Genomic DNA, 15,519 nt, shown 5'->3' on the forward strand with positions numbered 1-15,519 from the left:
AAGAACAGCCTGGTAGAGGGCAAAGAGCTCAGCTGTGAAGACCGAACAATGGCCATGGAGCCGGTATTTGAAACTTTGTGCCTCGACAATAAAGGAACACCCGACCCCGTCATTGGTCTTAGAGCCACCTGTATAAATGAAAGTCATGTCGATGAACTTCGAACGAAGTTCCAAAAAAACGGGAGTGGTAGACCGAACCGGGAGTGACCTCTTTTGGGAGCGAGCTGAGGTCAAGGTGAACGCGGACCTGAGCCTGGAGCCAAGGTGGCGTGCGGCTCTCGCCCACTCGAAAGGTTGCAGGGAGGGAAAAAGTAAGGTGTTGAAGGAGGCGACGAAAGCGAACGCCAGGGGGTAGCAGGGCAGAGACGTACAACCCGTATTGACGGTCAAGAGAGTCGTCAAAAAAGGAACGATAAGACGGATGGTCGGGCATTGACAGTAGCCGACAGGCATACCGACAAAGCAGTATATCGCGCCGGTAGGTGAGTGGCAATTCGCCAGCGTCAGCATGAAGACTCTCTACGGGACTGGTATAAAATGCTCCGATCGCAAGTCGTAAACCCCGATGTTGTATGGAGTTGAGGTGGCGTAAGATGGATGGCCGTGCAGAGGAGTATACGAAGCTCCCATAATCCAGCTTGGAGCGGACGATCGACCGATATAGACGAAGTAGGACGGTTCGATCCGCTCCCCACGACAGACCACTGAGAACACGGAGGACATTTAAAGAACGGGTACAACGGGCGGCCAAATATGACACATGTGGAGACCAGCTAAGTTTCCTGTCAAATGTAAGGCCTAAAAATTTGGTTGTCTCCACGATTGGGAGAGCAACGGGACCGAGTCTTAAGGACGGTGGGAGAAACTCTTTGTATCGCCAGAAGTTAATACAGACCGTCTTCTCGGCAGAAAAACGGAAGCCATTGGCGACACTCCAGGAGTAAAGACGGTCAAGAGAACGCTGAAGACAGCGCTCCAGGACACGTGTACACTGCGCGCTGCAATAGATGGTAAAATCGTCCACGAAAAGGGAGCCTGATACATCAGCTGGGAGGCAATCCATTATTGGATTGATCGCGATGGCGAAGAGAGCGACGCTCAAAACTGAGCCCTGTGGCACCCCATTCTCCTGGCGAAAGGTGTCGGACAGGACAGAACCCACACGTACCCTGAACTGTCGATCCATTAAAAAGGAACGAATAAAAAGAGGGAGGCGACCGCGAAGGCCCCATGTATGCATGGTGCGGAGGATGCCCGCCTTCCAACAGGTGTCGTAAGCCTTCTCCAAATCAAAGAACACAGCCGCGGTCGGGCGCTTCCGCAAGAAGTTATTCATAATGAAGGTCGACAAGGTAACCAGATGGTCAACAGCAGAGCGGCACCTACGAAATCCACATTGTACATTGGTAAGTAGGCGTCGAGACTCGAGCAGCCAAACCAATCGAGAGTTAACCATTCGCTCCATCACTTTACAGACACAGCTGGTAAGCGAGATAGGTCGATAACTGGAAGGCAAGTGCTTGTCCTTCCCCGGCTTAGGAATCGGGACAACAATAGACTCGCGCCAGCATGCGGGAACATGTCCCTCAATCCAGATGCGATTGTATGTACGAAGAAGAAAACCTTTACCCGCAGGAGAAAGGTTCTTCAGCATCTGAATATGAATAGAATCTGGCCCTGGAGCAGAGGACCGTGATCGGCCAAGTGCGTTTTCGAGTTCCCGCATGGTGAATGGGGCATTATAACTTTCACAATTCGAGGAGCGGAAGTTAAGTGGCCTAGCCTCCTCTGCCTGTTTGCGGGGGAGGAAGGCAGGGTGGTAATGAGCGGAGCTCGAAACCTCTGCGAAAAAGCGGCCGAAGGCATTGGAGACAGCCTCAGGGGCCACAAGGACGTCATTCGCGACCTTCAAGCCAGAAACCGGTGAGTGGACCTTAGTGCCAGATAGCCGGCGCAGGCTACCCCAGACAACAGAAGAAGGAGTAAAACTGTTGAAGGTGCTTGTGAAAGCAGCCCAGCTGGCTTTCTTGCTTTCTTTGATAATACGACGACACTGAGCACGTAATCGTTTATAATTGATACAATTCGCCACTGTAGGGTGGCATTTAAAAGTGCGTAAAGCACGTCGACGAGCACGTAAAGCGTCTCTACATGCTGCGGTCCACCAGGGGACCGGTACGCGACGTGGAGAAGAAGGAGGGTGAGGGATGGAATATTCAGCAGCAGTGATGGCTTTTATGTTGTCTACTTGGAGCCACAGTGTTGTAAATTTTTTGAAGTCCCCAATATCTCCATCAAACAATGTCACATTGTAACCAGAATCAAGTCCAAACCCGAAAGCCTGGTCATCAGTGAAGTACAACACTTAGCACTGAACACACGTTTCTTACAAATATCAACATACAACCAGACCAGATGAACACTTCGATGTAGGATGCTGCTATTTATACAGTAATCAAATACACTCCTGGAAATGGAAAAAAGAACACATTGACACCGGTGTGTCAGACCCATCATACTTGCTCCGGACACTGCTAGAGGGCTGTACAAGCAATGATCACACGCACGGCACAGCGGACACACCAGGAACCGCGGTGTTGGCCGTCGAATGGCGCTAGCTGCGCAGCATTTGTGCACCGCCGCCGTCAGTGTCAGCCAGTTTGCCGTGGCATACGGAGCTCCATTGCAGTCTTTAACACTGGTAGCATGCCGCGACAGCGTGGACGTGAACCGTATGTGCAGTTGACGGACTTTGAGCGAGGGCGTATAGTGGGCATGCGGGAGGCCGGGTGGACGTACCGCCGAATTGCTCAACACGTGGGGCGTGAGGTCTCCACAGTACATCGATGTTGTCGCCAGTGGTCGGCGGAAGGTGCACGTGCCCGTCGACCTGGGACCGGACCGCAGCGACGTACGGATGCACGCCAAGACCGTAGGGTCCTACGCAGTGCCGTAGGGGACCGCACCGCCACTTCCCAGCAAATTAGGGACACTGTTGCTCCTGGGGTATCGGCGAGGACCATTCGCAACCGTCTCCATGAAGCTGGGCTACGGTCCCGCACACCGTTAGGCCGTCTTCCGCTCACGCCCCAACATCGTGCAGCCCGCCTCCAGTGGTGTCGCGAAAGGCGTGAATGGAGGGACGAATGGAGACGTGTCGTCTTCAGCGATGAGAGTCGCTTCTGCCTTGGTGCCAATGATGGTCGTATGCGTGTTTGGCGCCGTGCAGGTGAGCGCCACAATCAGGACTGCATACGACCGAGGCACACAGGGCCAACACCCGGCATCATGGTGTGGGGAGCGATCTCCTACACTGGCCGTACACCACTGGTGATCGTCGAGGGGACACTGAATAGTGCACGGTACATCCAAACCGTTATCGAACCCATCGTTCTACCATTCCTAGACTGGCAAGGGAACTTGCTGTTACAACAGGACAATGCACGTCCGCATGTATCCCGTGCCACCCAACATGCTCTAGAAGGTGTAAGTCAACTACCCTGGCCAGCAAGATCTCCGGATCTGTCCCCCATTGAGCATGTTTGGGACTGGATGAAGCGTCGTCTCACGCGGTCTGCACGTCCAGCACGAACGCTGGTCCAACTGAGGCGCCAGGTGGAAATGGCATAGCAAGCCGTTCCACAGGACTACATCCAGCATCTCTACGATCGTCTCCATGGGAGAATAGCAGCCTGCATTGCTGCGAAAGGTGGATATACACTGTACTAGTGCCGACATTGTGCATGCTCTGTTGCCTGTGTCTATGTGCCTGTGGTTCTGTCAGTGTGATCATGTGATGTATCTGACCCCAGGAATGTGTCAATAAAGTTTCCCCTTCCTGGGACAATGAATTCACGGTGTTCTTATTTCAATTTCCAGGAGTGTATTCCAGAATGTAAAAACATTACAAACATTAGAAATTTCGATAACCTTCCAGAAATGATAAATACTAAATAACAAATAACAGCTGATAGTCATGTTTGAAGTGGCAACCCACAACATGCTTGCCAGTGATGCTAATCGCTACGCGACACTGCCTGCAGCACAGTTTGTGGGGCACTCAACTGTGCGGTCATCAGCATCCATACAAAGTCCCAATTTTCACGACAGTCCAATTTTTTTCACAGTCCAATCTAGCCATTGTCAGGAATAATGACGACGATGGTGCAATGATGAGGACAACAGAAACACCCAGTCCCCAGGCAGCACCCGATTTGTGTAGCTGGTATCAATAAGTGTCGTATCAATAACTTATTTATACTGGTACTGTGTTTGCAACTAATGAAACTTTTTTTTTCCATAACAATACACGTTCTTTTATTCAGTTAAAACATCACCAATGGTAAGACTTTCACATCTGCTTCTTGCTTTTAATGTGAGTGTGATGTCTGTCTTCACTTTTCACTTGAATTTACCCCTTTGGCAATGGAAGTGCAAGTAAATAAAATAAGAAACTGAGAACACAACTGGTGAACTGCGACATAAAAGACTGACAATCAGGTCTACTGGTGGTGCAATATTTTTTGGATAGCCAACATGCACGCACACATGGAATCAAGTGAGGGGAAAAGACTTTCCACAATCCCCATTTCATCCCTCACAGGCATTCTTCTCTGCTGCCTATTGCACAGTGAACTGAAATAAAAGGCAAGGCGCACTCGCTTTATTTACTTTAGCACATGAACAGTGAATGGAAAGTTATGACAAAGTCCTAGTTCATTTAAGAAACTGAGCAGTTCTGATTTGATCTCTAAAAGAATGGTTGTGGCCATCTCTACTGCAAAGAGAGATGAAATTTATCAGAGTTCACTGGTGCACAGCCAGATGATCAGATGCTGTGTGATATCACTATTTGTCATCTTATTTCTCATATCCTACAGACAAAAATATCCTGCATTCTATCAGGACAGATTCTACATCTACATCCATACTCCGCAGGCCAACTGACGGTGTGTGGCGGAGGGTACCCTTAGTACCTCTATCGGTTCTCCCTTCTATTCCAGTCTCGTATTGTTCATGGAAAGAAGGATTGTCGGTATGCTTCTGTGTGGGCTCTAATCTCTCTGATTTTATCCTCATGGTCTCTTCGCAAGATATACGTAGGAGGGAGCAATATACTGCTTGACTCTTCGGTGAAGGTATGTTCTCAAAACTTTAACAAAAGCCCATACCGAGCTACTGAGCGTCTCTCCTGCAGAGTCTTCTACTGGAGTTTATCTATTATCTCCGTAACGCTTTCGCGATTACTAAATGATCCTATAACGAAGTGCGCTGCTCTCCATTGGATCTTCTCTATCTCTTCTATCAACCCTATCTGGTACAGATCCCACACTGCTGAGCAGTATTCAAGCAGTGGGCGAACAAGCATACTGTAACCTACTTCCTTTGTTTTCGGATTGCATTTCCTTAGGATTCTTCCAATGAATCTCAGTCTGGCATCTGCTTTACCAACGATCAACTTTATATGATCATTCCATTTTAAATCACTCCTAATGCCTACTCCCAGATAATTTATGGAATTAACTGCTTCCAGTTGCTGACCTGCTATTTTGTAGCTAAATGATAAGGGATCTATCTTTCTATGTATTCGCAGCACATTACACTTGTCTACATTGAGATTCAATTGCCATTCCCTGCACCATGCGTCAATTCGCTGCAGATCCTCCTGCATTTCAGTACAATTTTCCATTGTTACAACCTCTCGATACACCACAGCATCATCTGCAAAAAGCCTCAGTGAACTTCCGATGTCATCCACCAGGTCATTTACGTATATTGTGAATAGCAACGGTCCTATGACACTCCCCTGCGGCACACCTGAAATCACTCTTACCTCGGAAGACTTCTCTCCATTGAGAATGACATGCTGCGTTCTGTTATCTAGGAACTCCTCAATCCAATCACACAATTGGTCTGATCGTCCATATGCTCTTACTTTGTTCATTAAACGACTGTGGGGAACTGTATCGAACGCCTTGCGGAAGTCAAGTCACAATTTATTGTCCTTGTCCTCAAAGGTTTCATTAGGTGCAGGGGAAATACTAATTACTAGTTCCGGGTAATTACACACATACTGGAAGAAACTAACACAGTTGTAACTCTTTCAGCAAAAATGCTGTGCAAGATACTTTTGCTCTGCATTGCAGCATGCACTGTATTGCAGAACTGTGCTACTTACACTTCTTTGCTCCACATTGTGTGTCAATTCTCACTCAAGCCAGACACCATCCAATAAACAGCCTCCAGACACAGAAACCTATCAAAATATAAGATCATCCCCTATTTTCCCAGTATTCATGTCCAATTCATGGTGGGTTTTAAGCTAATTAAATATGCATAGCATATTATCGCTGCATTTCCTGCCGAATTGTATTGAAGACCATCTCCATGTACCAAATTCATAACCAGCACTACATTCCTACAACTTAGTACACTAGTGAAACCCTCTTGTATGTTACTAGTAGAGCTGCACAAGACACAGACATAAGGTTTACAAAGAGAACTGATGAAATCTTACTACACATACCTCAACATTTTGTAGTTCATCTCCTTGAAATGCAGAAACAGCTGGAATTCCACTACTGTCAGTTGGCTGGGAATGAGTGACATTTTGGACAGGTCCTGGGCTTTGTTGCCCGCTTTGGACTGTATCACTTCCTTCATCTACTGATCCAAGTTTCCCACGAAGCTCACCTTTACAGGAGCTTGTTGAAGATTTCCTACGATCTTTACTACACCACTTCCAGTCAGGATGAGCTCTGAAATGTGCCTCCTTTACCTATAATTTGCAAGTCATACACAAGCAATGACAAAAGTACCAGTACTTGAGAAATGTAAAGGACAACTACATAAAAATATCTGAAAAATACTAAATCTGCAAGATATATTTTCAGGTTTAAATCAACTCAATAAAATTTACCTTTACTTTGCTTTACCAATCTTTAGGATAAATCTGTCCTCAACCTGAAGGTTGGTTTGAATATATAGTCTGTCTGTAAACTCAAGAGCGAGCAGCGCTTTTGGTGGGGGAAGTGGCCTTTCCCGGAAGAACCCTGTCACTGGCCTACAGGGCCACCCAAAATCAATTGCCCCTTACCTGTCTAGCAGTGTATTTCAGGGTGCAGTGATATACGTCGTTTCTGTTCGTGGGACCTTAGTTGCCAGTGTCAGTCAGTTGACTTTGTGTACTCACTGATATACTTCAGTATCCGGAAGCGATGGATAATCGCCCTGCATTGCAAGAAAATGTACAGAATACGAAGAAGAGGAGGTATTTGTGGAGTAACGAGCTTTCGATCGTCTCTAACTTTATTACAGCGTGTGTTGAGGAGGAGACACAAAACGAACTGTTGACTAATATTACCAGTCGCAATCAAAGGGCTGCAGTTTATGCAAACGTCAGCCTCGCCACAATAGGACGCATAAGGAAGGAACGCGCAAATAAGCCGCATGGTTTACTGGAATCGTCGCAAAGGAAAACTAATAATTTAGGGAGGAAACCCACCGTTATAGACAGTTTAACAAAATCGGTCATTCGACAAACGACAGAGGACTTTTACATAAACAAAAAATAGTGCCCCCATTACGGAAATTACTTACTGCCGTGAAACAAAAAATACGTTTTCCTTGGCAGAAAGATGTTTTACACAAGACATTGTGTGAAATGGTATTTACCTGGAAATACTTTTCAGACATCTTTACGAAGACAGTGACAAAAAAAGCAGTGCGAATCGAACTAATATAACACACGAAATTATAAATTTCTGGTTACTTTTTAAACACTCTTCGTGACGTAAGAGTTGTTAAGTTTCAATGCAGCCCTTCAAAGAAACATTCAACCTTTTAGCAGAAACACAAAATAAGAACAAGCCTTAAATTCTACAGATTGATTGCACGATATCTGGTTCGTCTTACGAATAGAGGAACATACATTCACATGAGTAGGCATTCGGTTCTATGTTTGTAGCAGAATCCTGACTTCCGTTCTTATGTTAATATTAATTACTCTGTAACGTTTTGTTTCAAAGAAGCTATCGTCTTTTGTTTTCCTTATATTAAAGCATTTGTCTAAAACTAAACACAGCCGGGACGTATCTGGACACGGCGTCGCCACAGATTTAAACGCGCGCCGCGGCAGGGCCGGTACTACGTTGTGAAACAGCCTGTAGAAGAGCCCTGTGACGTAGCAGGGTAGGCAGAGTGGGGACTCGCTCGCTCGCTCTTCAGTTTACCGACAGACTATAGCAGTGTTTTACCAACATGATGCTATTAGATGCAGTAGGACATCCCCTTCCTCCTATCTCTGAACTGACTTCCCCAACAAGTTACAGAGAGTGTACTGCGTGAACTCTGAACCATGGTACCTACAACTTGGCACTTTTCAAATTGGTTATCATTGCCAGAGCTGAAAGAAGTGATAAGCAACAGAAATAATCCTTGGATTGAATGAAGATTGAAACCCACAATTATGGACTTTTAGTCTGAAACTTGGCTCAAATGGCTCTGAGCACTATGGGACTTAACATCTATGGTCATCAGTCCTCTAGAACTTAGAACTACTTAAACCTAACTAACCTAAGGACAGCACACAACACCCAGCCATCACAGTCTGAAACTTATCCACCAAACTACACACCTAAATATGACTTGTTAGTGATTCAATAATGACCCAGTAACAGGAGTTAACTACATTCTAGGAGCCATGTCTAATTAACAGTTAACAGTACAGCCATTTGCACCTTCACTGGCATTTTAACAAAAATAATTTTCTTTTTTGCCACTTTTGGTGCAATAACTCTTGTTTTATTTACTCTTTATTGATTTATTGAGCTTATCATTACACACTATAAGGGACTTATACTGCATAATAGTGTTATATTGCCAAATAAAGGCAGGGAACTCCAAATACTCATAATTCTTGTGAAAGCTAATTTTTTATTCTAGTAGTTTCATCATCATTCTATAAATATTCCATTTTTCAACCCAGTAAAATGTGACAATCTAACCAACCGTTCATTACAACAGTAACTATATTGAAATGTTAATGGAAATTTGCTAAAAATGACAAGATAATATCCATGGATCTCTGTTAACATAAATCTCACAGAGAAGGAGCTTGCAATGTTGCTTACCTCCAGTGCTAGGTCATGATACTTCCTTTTTTCTTCTTGACCCAATGCATACCACCATTCCCCGAGAATCTTTGATACAGTTCGATTATCCTGATTGGGGTGGCGCTGATGGACTAAAGCTCGATGTCTTTTGCTAAATATCATAAATGCATTCATTGGTCTACGTATTCGATCTCTCTCTTTCACCTGGAAATTTAAATTATTGAGTATATTTATTTGTTTTAATGGAAAATTTAAATAGTAAGGGGCCTAATTTTTACAATTTTAAAAAAAAAATTCTGTTGAAATGAACAAAGATCTCCAGAAAACAAATCAGCAGCTAATATCAAGCTTTGTAAGAAATACGCGCATTTCAGATAGCACTATCCAACATTATCATTACTATTAATATAAGTTTAATTATTTTTTTCTTTTAAAATAAAAACAGCTACACATTCATAACAAATACACACACTTCTCACACTTTACATGTATAAGGAACATTTTAAGCCACTGAAGGATGGTCGTCATACCTGAAACCAGTATTGCAATCTGTCATTTGGCTTTTCTGGGAGCAGTTACTTGCACAGTTTCAAAACTTAGTTGCTGCTCTCAACATTGATCTACTCTAGCCTACTGCTTCTGGTGTATTTTTCCTTCAGCTTTGCCTCCTTTCTCCCAACATGTGGCTTCCCCTAACATAGGGCCTGAACGAGCTGCCTGTTCCCCCTTTATAACCTCCACTAGCAAACAATCTCTTTGCTCCATGTAAAAGGAACCTGTTATTCCAAAAGCTAGGAGTACTTTTTTTCTTTTTTATGCCTTTCCACTACTTTGTGATTCTCAAAATTGTTGCATGTCTATTTGAAAGCTCTTATGAAGGAATCTGTCTGAAGGCTGTTCAGTTTTTCACTTTATCTATGTGCCAGTCCACTGTTTAGCAGCCTGAAGCTCTATTTGGTTAGTACTGAACTGACTTCCATTTTTGTTACTTCTTTTATAACTTATGAATTCCCTTCTTCTCTTCTTTTGTATCTTAACTGCATCAATCTGTATCAAGACAATGTGATTCACTTACTTGTGGCACTCTCAAATGAGCAATTAAAGATTGGCCTACTTTTCCTTCTTAATGGCATTTTTTATACTTTAGTTCCTTCTATGTTGAAAGTCCTTACACACTGCTGCGATTTTTGAGACAACTGCACTCTATGACTTTTCCACAGGTTTATAATCTATGTAATCCCCACAAGTGATAGTTAATCTACAAAACTCCAGATTTAGGGCTCTTTTTAGGGGTTTGCCATGTTCATTTCTTCCTAGTAAAATAAACATGTAATTTCTCAAATAGTTATCTACAAATTAACAATACATCACATGGCCTGCTAAAAATGCTAGGTAGTATTCTCAGTGACTTATAACAATGCTGGACATCACTAGTCACTAATTTGACGCAAAACATGATGTCTCTAGAATGTTAGCTACACTGACACAGTTTTTGTAAGCCAACAATAAATATTATTTACAAGGAGTTAAAGATAAGTGAAAACAGAGAGAAATTTAAGGAGAGTGAAGTTGCTGCAATCTTAAGACCAGAAGACAGAATGTACAAGTAACCAGTTGAAAGTAGCACAATGCTTGGCGGTAAAACTGTAAGCAGAAAGAATACAACCTAAATATCACACATACCGTTACATAACTTTCCAAGACTACAAATAAACAAATTGCAAATAATCTACCTTTTGTGGACTTTGAGGTTCCTTTGTATTCTGTAGGGCACTGAGGGACTGTGTTCTGCGTTTGCATGCTGCAGCCGCATCGATCACTGTTTGCTCTGAAGATGTGCCCTCAGGTTCAAATACATCGTCCTCTTCTTCTCCTGGAGGGAGCATGTCAACACAGTCGGCATCTCCTCCCGAGCCATCGAGATCGTCACTCGTTTTTATTTCTCTTTCTCGTTCGTGCTTCACGGACTCCGAGAAACATGAAGTTGATGCTGCAGGTGGAGCAGATAGAGGTGGTGATAGATTGAGGGGTGGTGAGGAAGAGTTGCTCTGCGGGTTTGACAGTATAGGTACTAGAGACTCCCAAGGATATAAGGAGAGGGACTGAGAATTATTTGCACCTGGAGGAAAAATATTTCTCATTACAAAACTATCAAAAACTGATATTTTACATGCCACAAAATATCTCCAGTTCTTGTCTCTATCAAATGAGGTATAAAATAATTAAATGAAAGATATACAGGACAGCAAATTTCATCACCTCATCTTTTCATTAGCTGCATTACCAGTAAGCTCAGCAGCCATAAAGCCTTAAAAAAGATCCCTTTTCCACAAAATGTGGCATCTGGCCCTACAGATTCATTCTGATGCAGTATTCCTATCTTGTTTTAGTGTTCTCAAACAACAGGAAGGCACAAATAGTTGTGGCCCACTCAATCTGACACAATTTCTCAGCCCATTATTCAAGCTGTAGGGCTGTGGTGGCAGTACAGTACAGCTATACAGGTGTGTGTGTGTGTGTGTGTGTGTGTGTGTGTGTGTGTGTGTGTTTGTTATTCATGCTTTTCCCAATCTTCTCTTAGGTTCTTCATTAAGTTCTCAATCACAGTCTACAAGAAACACAAGAGGTGTGAGACTGCAACAAGAATTCAGCTTCAAATGCACTGAAAGTCACCCCAATTTACATTTCCTATACCACTAAAGGTGAATGTCAAGACAACCTCTCAAAGAACATGGCTTAAGTGTTCCACAGTCCTGTCAAATCTGAACTCATATTCCACACCTATGACATCCTTGTCGATGAGTGAGAAATGAGAGATGCAGTGACGGATTTCTTCTTCTTTTACCTTGCATGCAATAATTTTTACATTGCCATAGTATGTGGAAGCTCAGACTGTTGTAGAATTCTGTATTTTTCTTACCACTTTCTTAACTAGCATAAAGATGAATTGTATTTGCCTCTTTTTTTCTAGGTTAAGTTTACATGTATGACACATTGAAAAAGGGGATCACAACCACCCTAAGAACTAAGTGAGGTGAGGACTGGGGTTTCAGTCACACATTCATTCATTCCAATGCAAATATTCCCAGTTTCCTTAAACAAATTGACAATGGAACATAAAATTGCAGCCCAATTTCTCAATCTTAAAAACTGGTAAAAATACTATCACAATTCTGTTATGATATGCCAAACAACAGCAGAAGTATTAGTGAGAAACAAAACAGAATATGACACACATTGACAAGTATAATCACAGTGAAATGATCAATTAATACTAATAAAATGCAAAACTTGTTTGTGTACTTACTGACGTTGTTTTTTTCCCGAGGTTCTCCCCTTTTCTGAGCAGGTGGCAGTACAGGCAAAAGATGCATAGGGTGCACAATTACAGGTTGGTTGTTCACCGGAGGTACAGTCAGTGGCGACTGTTCCCGGGTTGTTGGCGTCTTTGCTGTTTCTACAGCCTGCGACATAGAAACATGAAGGCCAATTTTACTGGCCTGTTTCAGGACTGATGCACTGTCAACAACTACTGATTGTTGGAGATGATTTGAAGTGGGAATGTGATTTGTCACGAGAGCTGGAAGTTTCTCAGAGTCATTCTTCACTGTGATGTATTTCTTTTCAGACTGTGGTGCTTGTTGTTGTATTACACAGTAAATTTCATCACTGCCAACAGTATTTACCGAAGCAGAGCAATCTATTGCTTCATTTTTCACCATTGGTAACAACGGAATACTACTATGCTGTGTCGGCTGCTTTAGATGTCGTTCCGACCTAACTGGGTCAGTATGTGCATGTGGTGTTGTCTGCAGATCCTGAGGACTCGTCAGAGCCTGTTGTAGGATTATGTTCTGCTGTTGCTGGTGGTGATGCTGTGGAGTGGATGTTACACTATTTGGATACCCATCATTCGACTGCTGCTGTGATGGAACATCACTATAGGAGCAAGAAACTGGACTGTCAATGTGCCACGAATGGTGCTGCTGATGGGAATTCATCACAGAAGATGCTAGTGGTCCACGCCCAGGATTTGGTGACATTCGAATGACACTCGTTGCCATGCCAGATGTGTGATTCTGTGAAGATCCCATGTTACCCGGTGACGGATGAGGTGGTGAATGCTGAACATTAACTTGACTCGGACGAAGTAATTCGGGCCTGTAAATAAAAACACGCTCAGAAAAGAATGAAAGACGTACAGTAACCAGACATTTTTTGCTATGGAAAGTACGTGAAAAATAGAAAAAAATTACAAACATCTCTTGCCAGTAATAAGGAAAATTCAATGTGTATTGAACTCTGTCAAAAGAAAAATCTTTTCAGTACAAAGGAATTCCTATCAAATTATTATATTTGTTCCTTTTAAAATTTTAAAATCGTTGAATGTGTATTTACAGAGTTCACGGCTTATTAAATCTGTAAAACTGTGAAATTTAACCACATTAATATGCAACACTTCAGCAACCACAGGTTCCACAGGTGACAACTCAACGAGGATAAGATGCAATAGGAAGAGTGAGTCAGAAATGAGATAAAGAAGGGAGAAGATAGAGGGACAATAAATGGGGCAAAAAGTAACAACTGTATGTTAAAAACAAAGCCCAAGTTATTGAGAACTTCATAAAAGCAATATCCTATCCACATATTACAAGTAATAATGAAGATAAACATATAAAGAGAGAATCCAATCAAGACACTGTTAAAACATTAACATTCAACACTTCAGTGAATTTTGAGTGAGACTGTATCTGCGATCATTCTGCAAATATTTATAAATAGAGAAAGGAATATTCTATATTAATGGACACTAGAGGTGTTATTTTATATTTAAATGGTAATAAATATTCTTGTTCACTGCCGCATCCTTCACAAGAGGATTTTTGCTAAGCTTTGCTTGAACTATTGTTTTTCAATGCCTTCAACTGTCAAAATGGTCCACTGTGCTTCTTTCTCGAAACATTTTTCCTTCAGTTTTCGCATGGTTGTCGTGAGGAACGAGTATCTCAGTATGACAAATCTCATCTGTCAGTTATTTCTTAGAGCTAAAGAATTATCCAGCCAAGAATTTAAAATTTTGCGTAAGGACTGAAAATTATTACAGATAAATACTGCAGTTTTCAGACTAGTACCACATCTAGGAGGAAGGTGGTGACACAGCTTATGCACTGCTTGAAGAAAGCACATTGCGAACAGCATTCTCAGCCATGGCAACAGTACCTTCTTCAACAATTCACGGTGCAATTGGCTCTTGCCCTATCCCAGGAGCAATTTCCAAATCACCAGTAAATTCAAACTTCCAAATCCCATTCTTCAACTCCGGTGTGGAAAGAGGACCTCTCTGTATTCCTTTAATGTGTCAATACTCGCGAAGAACAGCAGCACTATTGCTGTTGTTTTGATACAACTTCATGAGTACAGCCTGCTCACTTTCTACAGACCCTTGTTGACACTCTGCTGCTGTAATGCACACTGCTGCTTGTGTTCCACCCTAGTTACCGTATCAGTGCCAATGCCTAACAGCAAGTCATGACACTAACAATACTAACACCAGAAATCCTTCAGCGCACAGCCTGGTCATCATTCCTATAAAGTTGTGTACTCATACAGTAAATAGTGTCCCGTCTACACTGGCTCAAGTAGTACACGTTTTATCTGGGTACCTTCCATTAGGAATGTGGGTGCACTCAACAAATGTGTATGACTTTCAAATGATAGAGCACAGCAATCAGTTGTCCTCTTCTTGCAGGTTTTATTCAGCAAACCTAGTGTGTAGCCATTATCAACGCACCGTTTCATACTATCAATGCATGTTCTAGTTTGTCAGTCCCCTATTGTTCGAGTTTCTGTCACAGTTTGTGGCGGTCCCACCTGCTTTTAATTCTTCGTTTGTTGTCCTCAGTGTCGACGTACTGCGTTGCTACACTGGCTGAAAAATGGGGGTTGTGGATTCTAATACTGACTACTTTAAATAATGCAGCCAACAAATGCACAGTTGCATTTCACAGTACTTTAATTTCACTGTTAACAACCCCCCAATAATACACAGTTATATGGCCAGTGCACTAATGTTTAATGTTTGATAAGCGTCATTAATAGTTAGCAGGTGAAACTCCACATACTGCTAAAATATTTTCTTGTTGAACATCTATGAGCAGTAAAACCTAACCACAAAGTTCAAAGTTCTTGAAGAATAATCAGGTACCTATGGAGCAGACACTGTCACTGGTTTTTACACACAGCCTAATTGTTTAACACTTCTTTCACAGTTAATTTGAAGCATTGTTGTTGTTCTAACCAGCACAGGTTACTTGTCTGAAACCTGGCCGTGGACTGACTGTGCCGTGGCAAAAAGTTGGTACTGAAACTACACACTGTTCTAAGTTAAATTTACATAAGTTACAAT

General features: G+C 42.7%; 1 protein-coding gene across 1 annotated transcript in view; it reads right to left on the minus strand.

Moving 5' to 3' along the window:
• LOC124556642 (putative transcription factor capicua) overlaps positions 1–15,519 on the minus strand; it is a 347,411-nt gene that overhangs the window by 180,540 nt on the left and 151,352 nt on the right. The window contains exons 8-11 of the mRNA XM_047130607.1: positions 12,421–13,274; positions 10,847–11,232; positions 9,132–9,317; positions 6,527–6,778 (exon numbers count right to left, since the gene is read on the minus strand). Coding sequence (XP_046986563.1) covers positions 6,527–6,778; positions 9,132–9,317; positions 10,847–11,232; positions 12,421–13,274 — 1,678 coding nt within the window. The remainder of the gene's footprint in view (positions 1–6,526; positions 6,779–9,131; positions 9,318–10,846; positions 11,233–12,420; positions 13,275–15,519) is intronic.

Source organism: Schistocerca americana, chromosome X, assembly GCF_021461395.2.
Source record: "Schistocerca americana isolate TAMUIC-IGC-003095 chromosome X, iqSchAmer2.1, whole genome shotgun sequence".
NCBI lineage: Eukaryota > Metazoa > Arthropoda > Insecta > Orthoptera > Acrididae > Schistocerca > Schistocerca americana.